General features: G+C 46.9%; 1 protein-coding gene across 30 annotated transcripts in view; it reads right to left on the bottom strand.

The window, feature by feature from the left end:
- Nucleotides 1–4,417: 4,417 nt before the first annotated feature.
- The window catches only part of ODF2 (outer dense fiber of sperm tails 2), a 46,789-nt gene continuing 26,161 nt past the window's right edge, over nt 4,418–25,045 (bottom strand). For all 30 annotated transcript variants that reach the window (XM_032257442.1, XM_032257449.1, XM_032257446.1 and 27 more), the window contains 13 exons: nt 23,736–23,807; nt 22,205–22,276; nt 21,250–21,366; nt 20,415–20,600; nt 19,823–19,932; nt 17,568–17,703; nt 12,945–13,055; nt 12,678–12,782; nt 10,635–10,793; nt 9,150–9,250; nt 7,109–7,271; nt 6,542–6,667; nt 4,418–5,617 (listed from right to left, as the gene is read on the bottom strand). In XM_032257442.1, the coding sequence (XP_032113333.1) occupies nt 5,429–5,617; nt 6,542–6,667; nt 7,109–7,271; nt 9,150–9,250; nt 10,635–10,793; nt 12,678–12,782; nt 12,945–13,055; nt 17,568–17,703; nt 19,823–19,932; nt 20,415–20,600; nt 21,250–21,366; nt 22,205–22,276; nt 23,736–23,807 (1,647 nt within the window). In that variant the 3' untranslated portion in view covers nt 4,418–5,428. The remainder of the gene's footprint in view (nt 5,618–6,541; nt 6,668–7,108; nt 7,272–9,149; nt 9,251–10,634; nt 10,794–12,677; nt 12,783–12,944; nt 13,056–17,567; nt 17,704–19,822; nt 19,933–20,414; nt 20,601–21,249; nt 21,367–22,204; nt 22,277–23,735; nt 23,808–25,045) is intronic.

The following is a 25,045-nucleotide window of genomic DNA, read 5'->3' as shown; positions in this document are numbered from 1 at the left end:
GCTAACGGCTGCGCGCCCCGCCCCCCGGGGCCTCCCGCCAGTGCGCCTGCGCGCGGGGCTAGGCCGTGGGACGAGTTCTGCAGAGGCAAGCATCAGCTCCCAATCTACGCGGGGCTGTAGAAAAGTGGTCTGACCTTGAGAATGTGCAGAAACTGGACCCCTCATACACTGCTAATGGGAATGTAAAATGAAGCAACTGCCATGCAAGACAGTCTGGCAGTTCCTCAAAAGGTTAAACAATCACCATTTGACCCAGCAATTCTCCTAGGTAAATATGTATATATGTATATACAAACACTTGTATATATGTATATACAAAAATACATATATGTATATACAAAAATTCGTCCATGAATGTTCACAGCAGTGTTATTCATAATAGCCAAAAAGTGAAAGCAACCCAAATGTCCATTCATTGGTGAATGGATAAATAAAATATAGTACTATGTGTGCGATTCCCGAGTTCCCCTGCTTTCTGTGCCCTGATCAAGTATCAGAGGGCCTTGACCGTCCTGTGAACCAGCCAGCTGCAAGTTTCTCCCTGCAGACTTGCAACCAAACACCAGCCTTGCATACTCCCAGGCACTAATAAGGATATCTAGGTTGTTGCCCAAAACACTGAAACTGACCCCCACCTTTAAATTCCACAAACCCTCATGTAAACTCCACACCCTGACCCCTCACTGGGGATGTACCTAGGTGAACACCCGCTTCCTCTGGCTGTCCGTCGTGAGAATTGTTGCAGCCCACTCTGTAAGTTTCCCTAATAAATGCTTTAGGTTTAGTGCTTTTTTTGAGACAGAGTGTTGCTCTGTCCCCCAGGCTGGAGTGCAGTGGTATGACCTTGGCTCACTGCAACATCCGCCTCCCGGGTTTAAGCGATTCTCCTGCCTCAGCCTCCCAAGTAGCTGGGACTACAGGTGCCTGCCACCACGACTGGCTGACTTTTGTATTTTTAGTAGAGGCAGGGTTTCACCTTGCTGGTCAGGCTGGTCTTGATCTCCTGACCTCAGTAGATACACCCACCTCAGCCTCCCAAAGGGCTGCAATTACAGGCATGAGCCACCGTGCCCGGCCATATTACTTCTTTGGAATCCCAACCAACCATCTTTGGCAGGAGGAAACACCATATCTATATAATGGAATGTTATTTGGTCATAAAAATAAAGTACTGATGATCTGCTGCAACATGAATCTTGAAAGCAGTATGCTAAGTAAGAGAAGCCAATCATGAACAGTCACATACTGGATGATTCCATTTATGTAAAATGTCCAGAAGAGACAAATCTATAGAGCCAGAGAGACTTTATGACTGGTTGCCAGGGGCTGGGGAATGGGGAATGACTGCAAATGGGTATGGGGTTTCTTTTTGGAGGTGATGAAATTGGTTGGCTGGGTGCCGTGGGTCACGCCTGTAATCCCAGCACTTTGGGAAGCCTAGGCGGGCAGATCACCTGAGGTCAGGAGTTCGAGACCACTGTGGGGAACATGGCAAAAACCCATCTCCACTAAAAATACAAAAATTAGGCCAGGCGTGGTGGCACATGCCTGTAATCCCAGCTACTTGGGAGGCTGAGGCAGGAGAATCGCTTGAACCCAGGAGGTGGAGGTTGCAGTGAGCCAAGATCGTGCCATTGCACTCCAGCCTGGGCAACCAAAGCAAAACTCCATCTCAAAATATATATATATATATATTAGGCAGGCACAGTGGCTTGCACCTATAGTCCCAGCTACTCTGGAGGCTGATGCAGGAGGATCTCTTGAACTTGGGAAGCAGAGGCTGCAGTAAGCCGAGATCATGCCACTGCACTCCAGCATGGGTGACAGTGAGACTCCATTTCAAAAAAAGAAAAAACTAGGTCTAGAATTAGATAATGGTGATGGCTGCACAATTTGAAGAATATACCACAAACCACTGAATTATATATACTTTTTTTTTTTTTGAGAGAGAATCTCACTCTGTTGCCCAGGCAGGAGTGCAATGGTATGATCTTGGATCACTGCAACCTCCACCTCCTGGGTTCAGGCAATTCTCCTGCCTCAGCCTCCCAAATATCTGGGACTACAGGCATGCACCACCACTCCCAGCTACTTTTTTTATTTTTAGTAGAGACAGAATTTCACCATGTTGCCCAGGCTGGGCTCGAACTCTTGACCTCAGTTCATCCACCCAGCTCGGCCTCCTGAAGTGCTGGGTACAGGTGTGAGTGACCATGCCTGGCCTATATATACACTTTAAAAGGGTGAATTCTAGCCTGAGTATGGTGGCTCATGCTTGTAATCCCAGCAGTTTGGGAGGCCAAGGCGAGGATTGCTTGAGCCCAGGAGTTTGAGACCAGCCTGGGCAACATGAGACCTGCCTCTACCAAAAAAAAAAAAAAAAAAAATCCAAAAATTAGCCAGGTATGGTGGCATGTGCCTGTGGTCCCAGCTACTCAGACGGCTGAGTCGGGAGGATCCCTTAAACCCAGGAGGTTGAGGCTCCAGTGAGCTGTGATTGTGCCACTGCACACCAGCTTGGATAACAGAGGGAGACTCTGTCTCAGAAAAATAAAAAAAGTGAATTTTATCTTAATAAAAATAGAATGAGTCACAATTGTCCAGAAACGGCTCTAACTGGGACCTCAGACTTTTTGACTCTTCCATTGTCCATCACCTTGTGAAATCTGTTTGAGGTAGGAAGGGTTCTCTCTGGAGTATGAGCAATGTGAACATTTTTCATTTTCTTAGTTTTTAAAAATTCCCTGGACTTCCTGGAATAAAAATATTTTTAAAAGAAAAATTGTTGCCAGGCGCGGTGGCTCAAGCCTGTAATCCCAGCACTTTGGGAGGCCGAGGCAGGTGGATCACGAGGTCAAGAGATCGAGATCATCCTAGTCAACACGGTGAAACCCCGTCTCTACTAAAAATACAAAAAATTAGCTGGGCATGGTGGCATGTGCCTGTAATCCCAGCTACTCAGGAGGTTGAGGCAGGAGAATTGCCTGAACCCAGGAGGCGGAGGTTGCGGTGAGCCGAGATTGTGCCATTGCACTCCAGCCTGGGTAACAAGAGCGAAACTCCGTCTCAAAAAAAGAAAAAAGAAAAATTGTTGAAAGAGCCCCAGCAACGGAGGTGTTGCTCACGCCAGAGTTTCACAACACAGTGCCCTGCACTTAGGTTTCTCTAGTTTGGCAAAAATGATGAGTTAGACGGATATATATATATATATATATATACATGTTGGTGGAAGTTTGTCAATTGTCCTTTCTTGGGAATGTCTTTCACCTGTTATAAGTTCATGTCCATTTACATTAAGATGAATTTACATTAAGGTGAAAATGGGCCAGGTGCAGTGGCTCATGCCTGTAATCCCAGCACTGCGGGAGGCCGAGGTGGTGGATCACAAGGTCAGGAGTCTGAGACAAGCCTGGCCAATATGGTGAAGCCTCGTCTCTACTAAAAATACAAGAAATTAGCCAGGCGTGGTGGCATGTGCCTGTAGTCCCAGCTACTCAGGAGGCTGAGGCAGAACTGCTTGAACCTGGGAGGCGGAGGTTGCAGTGAGCCAAGATCGTGCCACTGCACTCCAGCCTGAGTGACAGAGCCAGACTCCATCTGAGAAAAAAAAAAAAAAAAAAAGACTACCTAGGCATCTCGTCTTTGAAATCCAGATGCCTAGGTGGATTTAAGAACAGAGAAGGCTGGGTGCAGTGACTCACACCTGTAATCCCAGCACTTTGGGAGGCCAAAGTGAGAGAGTCACTTGAGCCCAGGAATTCAAGACCAACCTGGGCAATGTGGTGATAACTGTCTCTACAAAAAAATAATTTGTTGGGCATGATGGCATATACTGGTGCTCCTAGCTACTGTGGAGGCTGAGGTGGGAGGATTGCTTGAGCCAGGAAGTCAAGGCTGCAGTGAGCCATGTTCCTGCCACTGCACTCAGCATGGGTGACAGAGACACTGTCTCAAGAAGAAAAATGAACATGGCCGGGTGCAGTGGCTTACGAATATAATCCTAGCACTATGGGAGGCCAAGGCGGGAGGATCACAAGGTCAGGAGATCAAGATCATCCTGGCCAACATGGTAAAACCCTGTCTCTACTAAAATACAAAAAAATTAGCCAGGTATGGTGCTGTGCACCTGTAGTCCCAGCTACTCGGGAGGCTGAGGCAGGGGAATTGCTTGAACCCAGGAGACGGAGATTGTGGTGAGCCGAGATCGCGCCACTGTACTCCAGCCTGGCGACAGAGCAAGGCTCCGTCTCAAAAAAAAAAAAAAAAAAAAAAAAACAGAGAAGAAATTCTCTAGAGTTGAGTTAGAGTGGCTGAGATAACAGGACTGGACAACCCAGGCCAGTGCTAGCCAGAATTGGAAAGGCAGAGGTCAGCACAGTACGAATTTGTTAGAAGTGAACAAAAATGCCTCAGATTCTTATTCAGAAACCAATTCACACTTTAAAAATAAAATTTATACTGTACACCATCCCGTCCTCTTAACAGCTACAGTGGTCTACCCTAAAACACTGAGTAATACCTTCTTACAGTTTGTTTCCTCTCCACAGTTCACTGATTTTAATGTGAAAGCACCAACCTGAGCTAAAATGAAATGAAAAGCCTGATGTTTCAGGCACCAAGTATTTAAAAAATGTCTACTGGCTCTCCTGCAGCATTTTACTTTATCATTTTTTAGAGGAGGGATGAGGAGCAGTTGGGTAAAGGAAATAATCAAATGGAGACTTAAATAACTGATTATAAAACCTTTTTGTAAAATCACACAAATATTTCAAGAATAAATGCATTCCGGAGATACAAACCAGACAAAGAGAAAGAAAAATCAATGAGATTGGCATTACACTTATAAAAGGCCAAATGGACACAAGCCCTCAAGGGTCTATTGTGAAGTGCTTGGGAGCAAGTGGCCTCAAAGAAACTCGGGAGTGACAGGTTTGCACTGAGCTCGGGAAGGGAGCCTTGGGAAAACACCACACTTGTGAAATCAGAAAAAAACAGCAAGTGATGGTGCTCACAGCCCAGGAGCAGCTCCTGCTGGTATAGGTCAGAGAAAACCTGAGAGATTCCTAAAACAATGAGGGCTATAAGGGGAGTGGTGGAAAAAATCCAGTGGAAATATTTTCTCGGGAAAGGAAGGAGCAAAGTCATGGAAAGTTAAAATCTGGTACCCTAATGTAGTAGTAAATTTAAGGCCTGTCGAGGAAATTTTAAAACTTCCATGAGGTTGACTGTATCAGGGAGGAGAAAACCAAGTGCTTCCTGCTTCACCTTGTGCTGCTTTTGGGACTTTTCTAGAGCTAGTAGCTAAGGACAAGACCCTGAACACATTTTATCACTGGGAGAGGAAAACCACCAGGCTTCCCAGCTATGGTTTGGCAACTCCTGAGTTCCCACAGCTTCTGTCAGGGCTCCAGGCCCTGGATAGGTGGTCTCAGACAGGAGGAGATCGGGAGCGGATGGGAGAGCTGGTCAGGTAGGTGGTGTAGGGACCATCCCCAAACACGTTAGCATATGATGATTTGAGGAACTGGACGTAGTTCTGCATGCTGCGGTTAGTACTCTCGGACTGCTCCAGGCGATCTTTCAGGTCTTGCAGCCGGCTCTGGTAGCGGCGGTCCGCCTACAAGGAGAAACAGGGCCTGCTGTGAAATGTCCACAATAGAATAGAAATCCATAGAGACATAGGGACTTTCTTAGGAGTTGCCACGGGGTTGTGGGAGGTGAGTGCAGAGTGACATCTAATGGGTATGGAGTTTCTTTCTGAAAATATTCTAAGGCCAGGCACAGTGGCTCATGCCTGTAATCCCAGCACTTTGGGAGGCCAGGATGGAATGATCACTTGAGCCTAAGAGTTCAAGACCAGCATAGACAACATAGTAAGACTCTGTCTCTACAAAAAATAAAAAAAATTAGCTGGGTGTCGTGGTGTGTACCCGTAGTCCTAGCTACTCAGCAGGCTGGGGCTAGAGGCTTGCTTGAGCCCAGGAGTTTGAAGCTGAAGTAAGCTATGATAGCACCACTGCACTCTAGCCTGTGTGACACAGTGAAACTTAAAAAAAAAAAAAAAAAAAAAGTCTGGGTGCAGTGGCTCAAGCAATCCCAGCACTTTGGAAGGCCAAGGTGGGCAGATCATTTGAGATCAGGAGTTCAAGACCAGCCTTGCCAACATGGTGAAACCTCATCTCTACTAAAAATACACACAAAAAAGTAGACGGGCATAGTGACACATGCTTGAAATCTCAGCTACTCAGGAGGCTGAGAGGGGGAGAGGGGAGGTGTGGAGATCATTTGAATCTAGGAGGCAGAGGTTGCAGTGAGTCGAGATCGCACCACTGTACTCCAGCCTGGGTGATACAGGGAGACTCTATCTCTAAATAAGTAAATATCTATCCAGGATATCCTTAAGGAATAGGAAAGTGACTGGAGAAAATAAAACCATGTCATAGTCACAAAAACAGTAACAACAAAACACCTTGTCCCATAGGCCCCACAGAAGTTAGGACTGCTGCCCACTGTCCTAGCCCAGCCCACGAGCCTGACTTACATCATCACGGCTCCGCCGCAGCTGGCTCAGTTCAGTTTTGGTTCTGCTCAGCTGGGTCTCAAGGTCCAGGATTTTGTTCTGGGCTGCTCGCTCCTTGGAGAGTGCGTGCTCCTTGGTTTGTTCCACCTGAACATTCAAAGGCCCCGAGGTGAGGCTGGTTTACCAGACATGGGGAACATTTGGCGAAGAGAAGCCTGGGTCCCTCCCACTATCTGGTCTCACAGACAGCACTTGCATGTCAGTGTGGACTATGTTCTCTAGAACTTCGGAGCAGGAACTAACTACGGGGACTACGCCTGCAACCCAGCTTTGCCTGCCCTTTTCTCAGTGCTCCAGGAGTTACCACCTAAGATGTGGTAAGCCTGTGTGAGGCTCCAGAAGGTAGTGAGTAAATGAGCAATCATCAGTATCAAGTGCTGAGCCTTCTACAATGAAAATGTGATCCTTACAAGTAATTCATGAAGCGTGTACTACTATGTACCCATTTTTCAGATGGAGAAATAAGCTGAGAGGTTCAGTGATTTGCCCAAGGTCACAAAGCTAGTCATTAATGAAATCGAGACTGACCTGCCTCCTCGCATCTTCAATGGCACTCTCCAACTGCCTTGCCAGGGTCCCACATTCCCGTGTTTTCTCCTCCAGCCGCAGCTGGGACTGGTGGATTGCCTCCTCCCTCTTGGCAATCACCTGTAGGAACTCGATATTCTGGGCACTGGTCGCCTCCAGTTTCCTAGGTGAAAGCACTCAATCAGATCCTGGGCATACTCCAACCTATGTTCCACCCCGTCAGGGGGCTGCCAGCCTCTCCTGAACTGGGGATCTCATCATGCCAAGAATCTCCAAGGAGCCACAGGAATAAGCCAAAGAAATCTGCAGATCAGCAAGGCAGCCAGAGAACTGTGCAGCTGGAGGGACTGGTTAGAGAAGAAAGTGAAGCGGGGGAACGCAAGCAGAGACAGACCGTGGGCTGTGTTAAGTGTGGATAGCATCACATGGAACACAGCAATTTGCAGCTCAGAAAAATGGTACCATTATCCCCATGTTAGAGATGAAGAAACTGAGCCTCAGAGGGGAATTCATTGGCCTGAAGTCAGCACAGCTAGCAAGTCTGTTACCAAAACCCAAGCCCTCAGCTTCTGCTGTTCACTGCTGCCTCCTGCAGCAAAGGGACTTCAGCTACACCACTCAACATCTTGCATGACCAGCCATAGGGCAGCTGTGGTCATCCTGATATACACACACTGTCCTCAATGCACTTCCAGGATGCCTTCCAATTTAAGGAGCTCCGCAGGGCCTGCAGGGTCTAGCTGCATTTCTGAGACCAGCGGGGCAGAGCAGAGGTGGAGTCTCCAGGCCCACTTGGTGTATCCCTGCAAGTGCACTGGCCAACTGGGGCACTTAGGGCCTCCTAAACCTCAGGCATCTTCACCTCTGAAACAAAGGCTGGGACCAGGGCTGGAGGATTCTTGCCCACCTCTTACATCTGCTCATACAAGCTCTCAAGGAAGACAGTCACGAGTCGAAGTCACCCTTTGCCTGGTACCAACAGTGTGATGCTGAGAAAGTCACTTAACTCTTCCCCAAGCTCAGTTTCCTCATATTTAAAACTGGGACAATACCAGCTATTAACATATGCTAAACTATACTGAGCGCTTCTCTATGCCAGGTAACGTGCTAGGCCCTTTACCAGAATTATATCATTGAAGACTCATGCCACCACCATAAAAAGATTATCAGCCAAGTGTGGTGGCTCCTGCCTATAATCCCAGCACTCTAGGAGGCCTAGGTGGGTGGATCACTTGATCCCAGGAGTTCAAAACCAGCCTGGGCAACATGGCGAAACCCCATTTCTACAAAAAATACAAACATTAGCCAGGCATGGTGGCATGTGCCCGTGGTCCCAGATACCTGGGAGGCTGCAGCAGAATCGCTTGAGCCCAGAAGGTCAAGCTTGCAGTGAGCTGAGATCACACCACTGCCCTCCAGTCTGGGTGACAGGGCAAGACGATTGATCGACAGATCAATCGATAGATAATTAACTCTACCTTGATCCTTTCCTCAAAAGGAAGAAACTGAGCTTCAAAGGAATTAAATGATTTGCTCAAGATCACAATGGAGGTTAAGTGGCAGAGCTGGGCCCAAGGCCAGATCTTCTGATTTCGAAAGCTGTACCCTTCACCTCTGCCTCCAACAATCTGTACATAACAGAGGAGGGTCAGATCAGAAAGGTCTTAGGAAGTGTGACTGGCAAAAAAAGGGCAGAAAAGAGGGGGGAAGGGCCTCCACCACAGTATACTGGCTGCTCCATTCAAACTGGGCCCTGCTGGCATGCTTGGACCAGGCATGCCTTTTTGGACAGGTGGTGCCTACAAGTGGGCTGATCCAGATGATGCTGTCATGGAATGTCTCCCCAGGCTGAGAGGCCCCCTTGCTTTCTCCCACAATGCTTACCACTGAAATGGAAGCAGCTTTTCCTCTGAGCTCTGCCTAGTACCTTCCAGGGCCTTGAGTCCCTCAAACACTTCCGCACACTAAGCAAAATGCAGCTAAGTGGCTGAAAGTCTCAGGTCCTAGGAAGAGGACAGAGATGGGACCAAGTGCCTCTAACCTCTCCAGTTCATCCACCTTCAGACTCAGCTGTTTATTTTCCTTCTGGGAAGCCTGATGTTTCTCTCTCGCCATCTCCAGCTTGTCCCCCTGATGTTCGATCTAAAATGACAGGAACACAGACTGGTTTACAAAGGAATTTCCCGCTAGAGCCCTCCCCTTTCCCTATGACCTGTTGTCCACACCCAGGAAAGGGGCACAGTGCCCTCAGCAGACGTCCAAGTCTCAGTGCACAACCTAGAGGAGAGAGGACAGCAGGGACAGGTTAGGCCCAACTCCAAAGACAAAAGGCTCTCCCACATTGGAAAAAACCAGGTTTGATGCTGAAGTATGACAAAGATGCTTTCTTCATCAGGGGAGGTCACTCAGGCCCAGCTGGGATCCAGGACAGACATGAGAAGGCAGAAACAGATGGCAGGGCTAACTGGCCCATACAAACCAGCCACAGAGCTTTACCTGTTATGTTGCTAGTACTATTGATCTCACCCTCCTCTTAACTGGGGAACAAGTGCAGGCAAGACAACAGGAAATGTCAATCCTTTTGAGTCAGCAAGTTTGAGAATTTACCCAGAGGACTCCTTTACGCAGAAGCCTCAGCTATCAGGGCTCAAAGGCCCTGAGAATGCTCAGGTTCAAAGCAGAAGGCAGGCAATCTAAGAGTACTGAGAACATGGGCTTAGGAACCAGATAGAGCTGGTTACTAAGTACCGCTTACTAAGTTCCTGCTTACTAAGTACTAGCTCTGTGGTAGGGAATTACTTCTCCATTCTATGCCCTGGATTGCTTTCCATAAAATGGAGAAAATAATATATGTACCTCACAAAGTCCCTGATGGAATTAAATGAGAGAATGCAGGAGCACAGAAGAGGTGCTCAAAAAATGGTAGCTCCTTTTATAATTATCACAAGTACACAGTGCAAGAGTGGGGAAGGAGCCTTGTCCAAGGTCACACTGCAAATGACTGGTATGTAATTTCTTGGACATTATAGGCAGTAGGCATGGTTCCAGTAACGCAGAGACAGACTGTTTCTGGGAAAAAGGGACTGCTTTCTTCTTTCACTAAAGAATCTCAGGTAATATATCTGTTAAGAGTCAGGAAAAGCAGCTAAAGCAAGAGAAAGACAGAAAAGAAATTCTATGGCTCGGTGTCTGCTGGCACCTCCCAGCTGTGGGTGTGAAGCTGAGGATAGCAGCAGAGCATACAGGCAGAGGCAGGCAGAAGCAGTGGTCTTGGGTGGGGGAAACGGCATGAGGGCCCAGTGACTCCACGCAAGTGACGGCTCCTATAACTACAATCACTTTGTGCAAACACATGGCATTTGGCACACCAGACTTTTATTTCACAGCACTGATGATAGCTCACTCCTTTTAAAAAGCGGCAGCCAAGAAAAAGGAAGTAGTCCTCCCATGAGGGGCGTGCAGCTCATCTTGGTATGCGGGCCCCTGCTCGGGTCAGTTCATGGGACCCTTTCTGCCAGTCCCTTACCCGGCTGCGCAGGTCTGATATGATGGCTGTGAGATCGATGTTCTTCCGCTCATAGCCCTGCAGTTGGTCTTGGCACTCAGCCAGCTTCGCCTCTGTGATCTTCAGGATGTCAGGGAGCTGCTGCAGGTCAGCCAGCTGGGACTGGAACTGCCTTCGTGCCTGGAGTGGGAAGGAAAAACCCACAGTTGGGAAAGACCTGGCTGCTGGTGGAGCCAGGCAGAGTCCTTTAGAGTTAGGGGAAGGATACCCACAGTCCCCAGAGGAGGATCCTGAAAAATCCACAGTAGAAGTGTGGTCTACACTCCCTGCTGTCCACTGGGCAAGTGGCTTGCCATTCATTTAGTTATCCAGTAACAATGGCAACCACACAGTACACACTAAGACCCAGGCATTGTTCCAGGGGCTCTCTGCACAGCTGCTCATTTAATTCAGACAACAACCTGTAAAACAGGTGATGCTGTCCCAATAGAAGGATACTAAGGATCAAGGGAGCTAACTCATTTGCTCAAGGTCATTCAGCTAAAAACTGGTAAACTCAAGATTAAAGTCTAGTCTAACTCCAGGCTGGGTGCGGTGGCTCATGTCTGTAATCTCAGCACTCTGGAAAGCCAAGACGGGTGGATCATTTGAGGTCAGGAGTTAGATACCACCTTGACCAACATGGTGAAACCTCATCTCTACTAAAAATACAAAAATTAGCTGGGAGTGGTGGTGCATGCTTGTTGTCCCAGCTACTTGGGATGCTGAGGCAGGAGAATTGCTTGAACCCAGGAGGTGGAGTGGAGTGAGCTGAGATCACGCCACTGCACTCCAGCTTGGGTAACAGAGCAAGACTCCGTCTCAAAAACAATAAATAAAAAAGGTCTATTCTAACTCCAAAGTCCCTAGGAAAGCAGTCACAATGCTACAGGTCAGAGAGAAAGGTGAGAAATAACTGGTCTTAGTTCATCCTTGTACTTAACACGGAGACTGGGCACCAGAGAGGGGCTTGACTTGCTCAAGGTTATGAAACAACTTAATCGCTGAGCCTGGACTCAACCCATCTCCAAGGTAACCATTAAGATAATGCCCCTGGGCTGGGTGCGGTGGCTCACGCCTATAATCCCAGCACTTTGGAAGGCCCAGGCGGGTGGATCACAAGGTCAAGAGATCGAGACCATCCTGGTCAACATGGTGAAACCCCGTCTCTACTAAAAATACAAAAATTAGCTGGGCATGGTGGCGTGCGCCTGTAGTCCCAGCTACTAGGGAGGCTGACGCAGGAGAATTGCTTGAACCCAGGAGGCGGAGGTTGTGGTGAGCCGAGATCATGACACTGCTCCCCCACCTGGGTAAAAAAAGCGAAAATCCTCCCCAAAAAAAAAAAAAAAAAAAGATAATGCCCCTGCTCTAATCAGCCAAACCATCTGTAGAAGAATAAGGCTCTTTGGGAAGAGGATGGGAAACATATTTTCTGGTTGGTATAAAATAAAGACATCATATAGAATGAAATAAACATGCCAAAGACCTGGCATACTTGGCTGCGAGCAGGAGGTTTTTTTTTTTTTTTTTTTTTTTTGAGACTAAGTCTCACTGTTGCCAGGGTGGAGTGCAGTGGCACCATCTCGGCTCACTGCAACCTCTGCCTCCCGGGTTCAAGCAATTCTTTTGCCTCAACCTCCCAAGTAGCTGGGACTACAAGCGTGAGCCACTGTGCCCTGCCACAAGAGGGTTTTTTGTTGTTGTTGTTTTAAGGAAATTGAAAAGGAGATAGAGGAAAACCAAGAGAAAAAAAAAAGCAGTAGCATGAGAGAGAGAAGAGAGGAGGCAAGAAAGAGACAAAGGAGAGAGAGGCACAGGGTGGAGTGGATAAGCCCATTAATGAGAAAATTAGCTCATCCTTTTAAAACCATCAGATCTTAAAAAGAATAAAATAAAGAAAATTAGCTCATCTTTGTTGCCCTAATTAGGTAGGGTCAAAGGCAAACCAGGGGAACAGACTCACAGTCATTGAGTTAGATATGAAATTGGGTAGGGGAAGAAAGCAAGGAAGGGGAGCAGTACCGCCTCAATCTCTTTGTTCATCTCATCTTTAAGGATCTTGTTCTCTTTGTCACAGCGTTCTAGCTGGGCAGCTACTTCATCAGCCTCCAATCTGGTCTTCATCACCTAGGACCAACAACAGATGGTTCATCTTAGGCAGTGCCACATTTTGGAGAAATCCATCTTATATACTCTACCCTTCCTGGGAGTGGCCTGGTAGGGAGCCCCCAGCCTGATTGGGGCAGGGTGAGCACTGCTCAGAAGGGCCAGGGCCCCAGTGAGGCCTACCTGACTCTTATAGTTGTCAATCATCCCCTCGTAGTTCTTCACTGAGGCCTTCAGCTGCTGGACCTCAAGGTGTGACTGGTTGAGCTTGTCCTCCATTGGGGCAAAGCTGGCCTGGAAGGGATGGCTCATGAGTAACCCACAGGAAGGCTCTGCATCAGGTGGCACTCCTACCCTCAACCCTCTCCAAGGAACCAGCAAAGGAAAGGCCCTTTATTTTCTTAATTTAAATTAAATTAATTAATTAATTTTTTTAAAGACGGGGTTTCACCATGTTGGTCAGGCTGGTCTTGAACTCCCAACCTCAGGTGATCCGCCTGCCTTAGCCTCCAAAGTGCTTGGATTACAGGCATGAGCCACTACGCCTGGCCAGGAAAGGCCCTTTACCTACACAGCACTTTCCCTGAGTAGCACCAAGGAGCAGTTAAGACTCCTAATGTTACCATCTCAAGTGAATAGAGATGCAAATAAATGACTTCTGTTTTTTCTTATTCCCAAAGCAATATATAATCGTTAAAGAAATGTAGATAAAACCAAGACACACTAATCCTAATGCTTAATGACTTGGGATATAGCTATAGATCTATAGCTGCATAACTTTTTCATTTCTATCAACAAGAATGAGACTATACTATACTTACTGCTACGTAACATACTTTTTCCCCACCATGGGATCTGCCAGGTTACCAGATTATATGTAACATACTTTTGATTTTTATTTATTAATTAATTTTTGAGACAGAATCTCGCTGTGTTGCCCAGGCTGGAGTGCAATGGCATGATCTAGGCTCAGTGCAACCTCTGCCTCCCGGCTTCAAGCTATTCTCCTGCCTCAGCCTCCTGAGTAGCTGGGATTACAGGCGCACACCACTACACCCAACTAATTTTTTCTATTTTTGGTAGAGACAGGGTTTTACCATGTTGGCCAGGCTGATCTCAAACTCCTGATCTCAAATAAGACACTTGCCCCACACCTGGCCATAATATACTTTTTTTTTTTTTTTTTTGAGACGGAGTTTCGTTCTTGTTGCCCAGGCTGGAGTGCAATGGCACGATCTCGGCTCACCGCAACCTCCGCCTCCTGGGTTCAGGCAATTCTCCTGCCTCAGCCTCCTGAGTACCTGGGATTACAGGCACATGCCACCATGCCCAGCTGATTTTTTGTATTTTTAGTAGAGACGGGGTTTCAACATGTTGACCAGGATGGTCTCGATCTCTTGACCTCGTGATCCACCCGCCTCGGCCTCCCACAGTGCTGGGATTACAAGCTTGAGCCACCGCGCCCGGCCCATAACATACTTTTTAAATTAACAACATGTTTGGGAGGCTGAGGCAGGTGGATCATGAGGTCAGCAATTCAAGACCAGCCTGGCCAATATGGTGAAACCCCGTCTCTACTAAAAATACAAAAATTAGCCGGATGTGGTGGCGCATGCCTGTAGCCCCAGCTACTTGGGATGCTGAGGCAGAAGAATGGCTTGAAACTGGGAGGCAGAGGCTGCAGTGAGACGAGATTGGGCCACTGCACTCCAGCCTGGGCAACAGAGTGAGACTCCGTCTCAAAAACAAACAAACAAACAAACAAACAAAACAATGTGTTGTGAGCTTCTCAAGTCAATAAATATCCTCTCAACTTATAATAGAAGTGGGTATTTTAAAAAATAAATGTATTCCTATAAACCAAATACTCATCTTAGATGGGACAATATAAATCATGGTTTATCAAATGAATAAAAAATAAGTAGTAGTCACTTAAAAGAGACATGAAGCTTAGAAAACTGACCTAAATAGATGTCTGTAAATATGGTTAAATCAGAAAAGCAAGTGACAGAATAATGGATGGATGAATAGATGTGTATGTGCTTGATATGTTAGTACTGGGGGAAAAAATCTAGAAAAATGTATGTTCATGGCTAGTGGAGATCTTCACTTCTATATCACATTTCTGTAATGTTTTGAACTTTTACTATGAGCATATTTAACTTTTATAATTATACTAAGAAATGCTGGGCACAGTGGCTCACACCAGTAATCCCAGCACTTTGGCAGCCAAAGGCAGATGTATTGCCTGAGGTCAGGAATTTGAGACCAGCTGGGCTAACATGGGAAAACCCCATCTCTACTAAAAATACAAAAAAATTAGCTGGGCGTGTGGCAGACGCCTGTAATCCCAGACACCTGGGAGGCTGAGGCAGGAGAATCACTTGATCCTGGGAGGTGGAGGATGCAGTGAGCCGAGATTGCGCCACTGCACTCCAGGCTGGGCAACAGAGTAAGACTCTGTCTCAAAAAAATAAAAAATTATACTAGGAAAATATACAAACATCATTTTGAATGGCCACACTGTAATACACTATACAGATGTACCGTACTATAACTAATCCCCTAAATAAATAATTGTTGGCTTAAAATTTTTTTGTAGAGATGGCATCTTGCTGGCCTCAACTAGTCCTCCTGCATTGGTCTCCCAAAGCACTGGGATTACAGGTGTAAGCCACCATGCCTGACCTCCTCAATAATTGTTAACACTTAGATGTTACTTTCAATTTATCTGACAATTGCAGTAAACAAATGAGATACTACTACACTCCCACCAGAGTAGCTAACATAAAGTAGACACACAATACCAAGCGTTGCCAAGGAGGCAAGGAGCAACTGTTATCCTTTTACTTACCACTGACAGGTGTATAGATTTGTTCAACTACTTTACTATTCAGTAACATCTACCAGTAACTACTATTCAGTAGCATCTAATAGTAACTACTTTACTATTCAGTAACACACTTTACTATTCAGTGACATCTACCAAATATAGACTTATGCACACCCTGTGATGACCTGGAAATTCTACATCAAAGTATATAAACAATAAAGATGCACCAAATGTGTACACCTAAAGACATACAAAGATGTTCACAGCAATACTATGGAAACCCAATGTCCACTGACAGTAAAATGGAGGAACATACTGTGGTGTATTCATATAACACATACCCTAGAGAGCTCAGGATGGAAAAAAAAACTGTTACAAACAATGGGGCTGACTCAACAAATGTGTAGAGTAGAAGCCAGGCCCAGGGGTATTCAAACTATTCAAATCTCTAAAGTTAAAAGCAGGCAAACTAATCTGTGGTGACAGAAGACAGGCTAGCAGTTACCTTTACAGGAGTATTAGTAACAACAAAGGTCACTAGGGTGCAGGCAACGTTCAATCAGAATGATAGATGGACAAAGTATATTCACTTTATAAAAATTCTAGGATCTGTGTAGTTTTCCGTATGTTATTTTCCCTTAACAGCAATCTTAACAACAAAAAAAACAAAATCAGTGAAAAAAATGAAGCTAGATATTACTGCCCAGATCAACAAAAAAGCATGATCAAACTTGTCTCTGAAATTTCAACCTCTGTTCAGGTGCCTCTCGCCCCTGGCAGGCTGGAAGAGGGTATGGTGAGGTTATGAGCTAGGGCTCCAGAGTCAGACTCGGGTTCAAATCTCAACTCCGGTATCTCCTAGGACAAAGTCTTGGCAAGAAACTTGACCTCTCTCTCAGCCTGTTTCCTTATTCTCATTTCTTTCTTTTTCTTTTTTTTTTTTGAGATGAAGTCTCGCCCTGTTGCCCAGGCAGGAGTGCACTGGCGTGATCTCGGCTCACTACAACCTCTGACTCCTGGGCTCAAGTAATTCTGCCTCAACCTCCTGAGTAGCTGGGATTACAAACACACGACACCACGCCCAGTTAATGTTTTTGTATTTTTAGTAGAGACAGGGTTTCGCTGTCTTGGCCAGGCTGGTCTTGAACTCCTGACCTCAGGTAATCTGCCCGCCTGAGCCTCTCAAAGTGCTGGGATTACAGGCATGAGCCACCACATCTGGTCGCTCATTCTCTTTTCAAATGGAGATACTCATCACACTACTGGGAGGCTGGACAGTTTACGTGAGAATTAATGCCTGTGAAGGGGTCCGGCAGGCCCCCAGGAGAGCCAATGAGGTGGCACTGAAGGAAGCCAATGTTAACCTCAAAGTGAGTCTAAATCATGTGTGCAGGCTGAGTGCGTCACGTTAAGCATTTCACATGCATTACCACATGCTCAAAAGGACCTCATTTCCTCTTCCTAAGGAAGAGGCATGGAATGTTTCACTCAGGTCCTACAGCCAGGAAGAGGCAGAGTGAGGACTTGAATCCAAGCTTTTCTTTCTTTTTGACACAGAATCTCTGTTGTCCAGGCTGGAGTGCAATAGCACAATCTCGGCTCACTGCAGTCTCTACTGGGTGATTCTCCCAACTCAGCCTCCTGAGTAGCTAGGACTACAGGCGTGTGCCACCACACCCAGCTGCTTTTTGTATGTTTTATAGAGACAGGATTTTGCCATGTTGCCCAGGCTGGTCTTGTACTCCTAGGCTCGAGTGATCCACCTGCCTTGGCCTTCCAAAGTGCTGGGATTACAGGCCTGAACCACTGTGCTGTCCACCGACACTAGAATGGAGGACTATACTGTGGTGCAGTATCTAGGCTTTTCTATCTCCCTCTTAGTCAAGATGCCCCCAGCCCCACTTAAGACAGGACCCGGTCATCAGCTTGCTGGACCCCACCCAGCTGCCTGGTCCCCAGCTCTCACTGCGAACCTTCAGCCTCTCATTCTCCAGCTTGAATGCAGAATACTCGGCAGTCTGACGGTGTAGTCTCTCCACCAGGCTATCCCGGTCTTCCCGCATCTTCTCCTCCAAGGTTTGTTGTTGGTTTACAAGATCTGTTACCCGGCTGGAAGGTCACAAAGTGAAAGCACACAGAGAGAATCAATTACACAGGTTCTAAAGAGCCTGGGTCTTTGTGTGGTGTGAGACCAAGTGTTCTCACCACTAGACATACTGCCTGCCTGCTCCCCAATCTCCACACTGAGAAGCAACTGTGCTGCCCTGCCTTGGCACTGCTGCTGTCCCAAGCCTGACCCACCTCGGAATGACGTCCTTTAAGATGTGTCTCCCATACCACTCCCTCTAACAAATCATCTACAATTCAACAGTAAGCAATGACTTATTAGGAGAAGTGTGGGCTGGGTATGGTGGCTTACACCTATAATCCCAGTGCTTTGAGAGGCCAAGGCAGGAGGATTGCTTGAGCCCAGGAGTTGAAGGTTGCAGTGAGCTATGCTTGTGCCATTCCACTACAGCCTTGGTAAAAGAGTGAGACATTGTCTCCATTTAGAAAAAAAAAAAAAAAAAAAAAAAAAAAGAGAGAGAGAGGGATGTGGACCCATCTTGATCCTCTCATAGGGCCAAGATAGTCTTTGAAGGCAAGGACCAGGGATCCCTTCCCAACTCCCTATGACACCTCCCTGAATCTCTCTGCCTATCAGATCTTGGTGTTAGGACAGACTCTTCTGGAGTCCCTTTCTGGACTCCCAGGCTGGTGGTCAGGGTTTATCACCCAGGCATTCCTCTCCAGCAGGGCTCTGAGCACTCTGGGCTTTTGTCCCCCTAGCAGGGGGCTGGTGCCATGATTGGCTCATTCATGTATGAACACTCACCTAGCACAGGCAGGAATGGCAATGAGTATGGTCTGGGAAAAGGTACAAGTAGAGAGAAAGAAACCAACTCAGGAGCCAGCTGCTTACCCCACCAATCCCTTCTGCTCCCTCCTGCTCTCTCAGTCACTGAGCAAGGCTATCAGTCAAAGAGTAGATACTGTGGCTTCAAGAGGAGCCCTGGGGCTCACAGGTGCTTACTCTTCTATCTTGACCACAGACCCATCATAAAATCTTTGCACAATATGTGCTCTCAGTATTGACCAATTACAGTCCACCACTGAACAATATACTAGACCCAAGCAAACATATCAGTTTGCTGGCAACTCCAGTTTACCTGGCAAGCTCCTACTCATCCTTAAAAACCCAGTTCAGACTTCAAGACATCTCGTGCTTGACCCCTCACCTGTACAATGTATGCTTCTGTCTTCATTATCTATGTTCTCCTAGTAGACAGAAAACTCCCTAAGGACAGCACCTGGCATAGAGCCTGGCACATAGCAGCTTCTCAGAACATGTCTGCTGAGTTGAGTTGAATATAGTAAAAGAGACTTTCCTGACCTGGGAGATTAAATGAGCTCCCCCATGACCTATCCTTAGTCCAGGGAGTCGATGCCTCTTGTAGCCCTATCTCCTCTAGAGTAGAAGGCAGGAAATGCATGTGTCTTCTTACTGCTGTAACCCTGATGGCCAGCACACAGCAGCTTGGTACCTCGTAGATGCTCAACACATGATTTTCCAATTAATGAAGGAACAAATGAGAATAATGGAATGGTCACTGCTCACAGTTCACCAGTGGCCAGAAAGGTGTCAGCTCAGTCACTTGCAACTTGGGGCCCCCTTTGCCCCCTACTCACATGCCATACCACTGACCTACTGACTGGCAGGCACTGGCAAACAGCTGCTGTCCCTGGGCAGACAACAGAGAGAAGATACTTGGGTCACCATCTGCCCCATTCCCTAAGAACAAGAATGAGGACACCAGGGTGCCCCATTTCCCATACTGTGTAGATTGGGGACAGGCTCAGGCCCAGGTGCTAAAGTCAGACCCATGCCTCTGTGACCAGAGAGGCCCAGCCCCTACCCAGTGCCTGAGAGTAGAGTAGGACCCCAGGACTAGGGCCAGAGCCTGCACCCCAGCTCCAACCAGAAAGCCCAGCTCAGGACTGCCTGCATCACACCCCAGTGCAGCCCCCAGCCCAGAGAGTACACACAATCAGCCACATGGCCTTCCCTGAGCCACCAGGCTCCTCCACCTGCACACGCAAGTCCCTCACCCTGAGCCACCAGGCGCCTCCACCTGCACACGCAAGTCCCTCAACAGCCCCACATTCCTTCCCCTTCTCTAAGACATACTCATTCAGGACAATAATTTCCAGCTCGAGGTCTCCCTTGTCTTTTACAACTTGGTTGTAGCGGCTCCTCCAGGACTCCAGGGTGGATAAAGCTTCAGCAACATAAAGATCCTAGGAACACAGGACAACAGGGCCTGTCAGCCTATTGTCAGTGCTGAGGCTGCCGGGAGCTGGGAGTGGTTTCATCCTAGGTTGTCTCTCACCCTGGTATCCTAAACCTCACTCTGCAATTCACCTATCTAGAGGGTGCTGGGAGTGACAGTGGGAGCCCAGCTAGTAGTGCTCCCAAATTTCTGGCAATCAAATGCATCCTGTTTGCAAATCCTTTCTTAATCATCATTCTCACCCATAAAGCTGACGTGGCTGAACTCTCCTACAAAGCCTCCAATCATCTCCAGCCACCCACCCATCCAGATTTTACCCATTTGATCCCCTTAACTCCCTCTCTCTCCTCCCCAGCCATCCACCCTTTCCACCACTACCATCCATCATCCACCCACCCCTCCACTACCCATCTGGCCAACCACCCCTATACCATCACCCAGCCCTCCTCCTCAGGGCAGGTGAGGAGCTGGGCACCCCGGGCCTGAGACCTTGTCGGCGAGTTGCACGTGCAGCTGCTCGGCGTACTCCTCGCTCTTCTCGGCTCGCTCCTTCTGGGCTCGGATGGCCTTCTTCAAGCTCTCTTTGTCTCGGTCTCCCTTCTGCTTCAACTCCTTCAGCTGCTCCATGATGGCCTCTACTTCTGCCTTGTGCTGATTCCCACTGCGCTCCAGATTCTGGAAAGGGGAAGGGGTGAGACAGAGAGGGAAAAGAGAGACAAGAAGGCCATGGGAAGGCAAAGCAGAGGACGAAGGAGAAAGGGAGGAAAAAGCAAGAGCAAAGAGGGAACGAGGAAGAGAAAAAACAGGTGTTCAGCTGTGTGAGGCTCCCCTAACTCGGACCAGAGACACAGTCCCTCCCAGCTCTCCACAATACCTCCCTGGATCTGTCAGCCCACGGGGTCTTGATATTAGGTCAGAACTGCTCTGGAATCCTTCCCTGAACTCCCAATCTTGTGGTCACTCAGAGAAAGTTCCTTGGTCACTCAGCAGACCTATGACTTCAGAGGACCCCTGGGCTACAAAGAGATCATCACTTTCCCTTGGGTAGTTAGGAGAATTGAGGGCTTAAGGGATTAAGTGATAGGCCTGGGGGCATGACACACAACTCCAACACATCTGGGAAGGATGCCCAATACCTCCTGGGTCTCTGTCCATTGCTCTTGCCACTGTCCTAGAGTGTCTCTGAGGCCTGAGTATTTTGTCATCAGCTGCCTCAGAAACCTTTGGAGGCATACATCCTGAGTGTGATACCTGGGCCAGGCCACTATCATCAAATTGAAAGGCCCCTGCCTCCTCTTTCCCCACTTGTGGGGCCACTAGGTACCTTGATCTGCATGCACAGGCGACTGTTCTCAGCCTCTTTGGACCGAAGCTGTGCCTGCAAATGCCCACGCATGGACTCCATGGATTTAGAAAGCTCAGAGGCTGTCTTTGCTTGAGCCTGTGGAGAGACAGAGAAAGTGACGAAGGCACAATTTTTTTTTTTTTTGAGACGGAGTCTTGCTCTGTCTCCCAGACTGGAGTACAGTGGCACAATCTCAGCTCACTGCTACCTCCACCTTCTGGGCTCCAGCAATTCTCCTGCCTCAGCCTCCTGAGTAACTGGGGTTATAGGCGTGTGCCATCACACCCAGCTAGATTTTTGTATTTTTAGTAGAAACAGGGTTTCACCATGTTAGGCAAGCTGGTCTTGATCTCCTGACCTCAAGTCATCTCCCCACCTTGGCCTTCCAAAGGGATTACAGGCGTGAGCCACCACCACGCCTGGCTGACAATTTTTTTTTTGAAGAGATAGGGTTTCACCTGTTGGTCAGGCTGGTCTTGAACTCTTGACCTCAGGTGATCCACCCACCTCAGCCTCCAAAAGTGCTGGCATTACAGGTGTGAGCCATGCGCCCAGCCTTTTTTTTTTTTTGAGATAGGGTATCACTCTATTGCCGAGGCTGGAGTGCAGTGGCGTGACCGCAACTCACTACAGCCTCAGTCTCCTAGGCTCAAGCAATCCTCCCATCTCAGCATCCACAGTAGCTGGAACTACAGGTGCATGCCACCACACCTGGCTGATTTTTAAATTTTTATTTTGTAGAGATGGGGTCTCCCTGTGTTGCCAAGGCTGCTCTCAAACTCTTGGCCTCAATTAATTCTCCTGCCTCCCAAAGTGCTAGAATTACAGGCATGAACCACTGCACCCAGCCCAGAGGCAGGATTTGAACACAGCTCTCTGCATATCCATTATGCTCTACTGGCTCATAACAATGCACAGCTGCTGGGGACAATACCTTCTCACATTGTATTTCCTGAAGGAGCTCTTCCACCTCCTTGTCCTTGTCTTGCAGCAGCAACAGAAGACGCTGGGAGAGAACACAGACTGTCAGGTGCCCCCTTGGGAAGGGCAAAGAGGCCCGGCCCAGGGAGGAGAGAGACTTGTGAGTGCCTGGCCACTGGGGCCCAAGGTCCTAAATACATTGACCCATGTCAGAGACCCTGGTAGGAAGTACCTAACATATGCATAAAAAAAATTGTTTTAAACAATGAATATATATTTATTTTGCAATTTAAGAACAGTAACGCTAATTGCAGAAAACACACCAAAAACAATCCTCCAAAGAAACCCCGTAATCCCCATGCAGAGATAACCACTGCTAATGCACGTTAAAAGTCATACGCTCAGCACAATAGGAAAGTTAAAAACAAGTCATATGCCTAATTTGTTCCATAATCTAAAATCTCATATTTACCACAATGTGATTAAATCTTCTGTATCTTTTGAAAGAGTGGCTTGATGTTTCAAATTACTGATGTATCATAATTTTTTTTTTTTTTTTTTGGAGACAGAGTCTTGCTCTGTCGCTAGGCTAGAATGCAGTGATGCAATCTTGGCTCACTGCAACCTCCAACTCCCGATTCAAGTGATTCTTCTGCTTCAGCCTCCTAAGTAGCTGGAATTACAGGCACGTACCACCACACCCGGCTAATTTTTGTATTTTTAGTAGAGATGAGGTTTCACCATGTTGGCCACGATGGTCTCAATCTCCTGACCTTGTGATCCTCCTGCCTCAGCCTCCCAAAGTGCTGGATTACAGGCATGAGCCACCGTGCCCAGCCTGATGTATCATAATTTAACAAGGGCTCCTGAGCTGGGAATAGGTTTAGGCATTATCGCTGAGCTTGCTGCTTGTCTACTCCTTCCTTGACTAAGCGTCAGAGGCCATAGGCCCCACCTTGGGAAAATGGGCCTCCATCTCCCTCCCCTCTCTTGGAGACTTACGAAAGCATTAATACAGCAGAGGCTCCAAAAAAGTCTTGGAAGAAGCTGTTGAACTTTATGTTTGGGCCAGCCTATGGTTTCCCAAATTTAATTGGCTATGGAACCTCCCCTTTGGTTTCTTGCACCCATTAACATCTTGAGGAACTTAGGGATCCATGAATACACTTTGGAACATGGTGTTTTAGGAGAGATTCCTAGAATTAGGATTACTGAGTCCAAAGGTGTGTACTTTTTGATGGCTTTGAATCCATGATACAAATAAGGAAATCCAGTTTTAACAGACACAGATGATTTACAAATCCAACATTATTATTACCCTCCCTCATGTTGGTGTCCAGTTTTGTGGCTCAAGGTCAAAAGTAACTAACTTGACAAGCCTATCAGAACAGGCAGGGAGACATCAGGCCATTTTACAGATCATGAAACTAAGACCCAGAGAAATGCTCCAGACTCTCCTGCCTTGATCCAAGCACCTCTACACTTTGTAGCGGATCTGTCTTGCCACTTGTACCCACTACAGTAGATGGGGAAGCCTTAGTTACCGCTTTCTCAGAGTCGGCCTCCGCCAGCCGTTTCAGTAGTGCTCCTTGTTGCTCCATTAGTCTTTCAGAATCCTTCAAAGAAAGGAAAGGAAAGGAAAAGGTCAAGTCATTAAACAATAAACCCAGCTATCTACATTTTATTGATTCTTTACCTTCTCCAAAAAATTGTATTTTTTTCTTTAACAGTCTTGCTCTGTTGCCCAGGCTGGAGTGCAGTGGTGCGATCATGGCTCACTGAAGCCTGGACCTTATGGCCTCAAGCCATCCTCCCATCTCAGCCTCCCAACTAGCTGGAACCACAAGCATGTACCACCATGCTCGACTTTTAAAATATGATTATTATTTGTAGAGTTGGGGGGTCTCCCTGTTTGCCCAGGCTGGTCTTCCAGGGTTGAAACCATCTGCCCGCCTTGGCCTCCCAAACTGCTGGGATTACAGGTGTGAGCCACCACACCTGGCCCAAAAAACTATTTCTAATTTGAAAAGTAATAGGTGAATATATTCTCACTATGAAATAGTGAATGCTAATAAAGCTACAGTTCCTCCTGTACCTACCTCCAAACCCTACCCGACTGCTATTAGTTTGAGGGGTGTCCTTCCCACTCTTATTCTCTGCATTTACAGAGAAATACTGTATTTCTCTGTATGGAAAATACTATACAGAATTCAATACTGTATTGAAATAAATAACGTTTCTCTGTACTGAAACAGTATTTTGCTGCATCAAGAGAAATACTGTTTCTCTCTGGGGGAAGGAAAATAATATCATATTGTATTTATGCGTTACTTGATTTTTAAAAACAGCTTTATTGAGATATAAATTTGAACACCATTTAAAATGTACAGCATAGTGACTGTAATTAATGATGTATTATATACTTTAAATCTGCTAGGAGATCTTAAGTGTTTTCACCACACACACAACAAAAAGGTGACCGTGTGACGCGATGGATGTGTTAATTCGCTTGTGGTCACTTTACAATGTATATGGGTATCACATCATCACGATGAACATCTCAAAATATATACTACTTATGTTTGTCAAACATACCCCATTAAAGCTAGAAGAAAAAATAAAGTGTACAATTAAATGGCTTTGCTATATTCTGTTATTAATTTTTTTTAATTGTGGTAAAACTGGGAGGAGGGAGGGAAAAATAAATAAATTAATTTTTTAAAATTGTGGTAAATTTTTAAATTTTTTTTCATTTTAACCTTTTTATTTATTTATTTATATTTCATTTTATTATTATTTTTTGAGACAGAGCCTCGCTCTTTTTGCTCAGGCTGGAGTGCAGTGGCGCGATCTC

This window comes from Sapajus apella, unplaced genomic scaffold, assembly GCF_009761245.1.
Source record: "Sapajus apella isolate SASKATOON/1434 unplaced genomic scaffold, GSC_monkey_1.0 scaffold97, whole genome shotgun sequence".
In the NCBI taxonomy this organism is placed as follows: domain Eukaryota; kingdom Metazoa; phylum Chordata; class Mammalia; order Primates; family Cebidae; genus Sapajus; species Sapajus apella.
The sequence above is the reverse complement of the archived record's forward strand: the minus strand, read 5'-3'. Positions and strand labels throughout refer to the sequence as shown.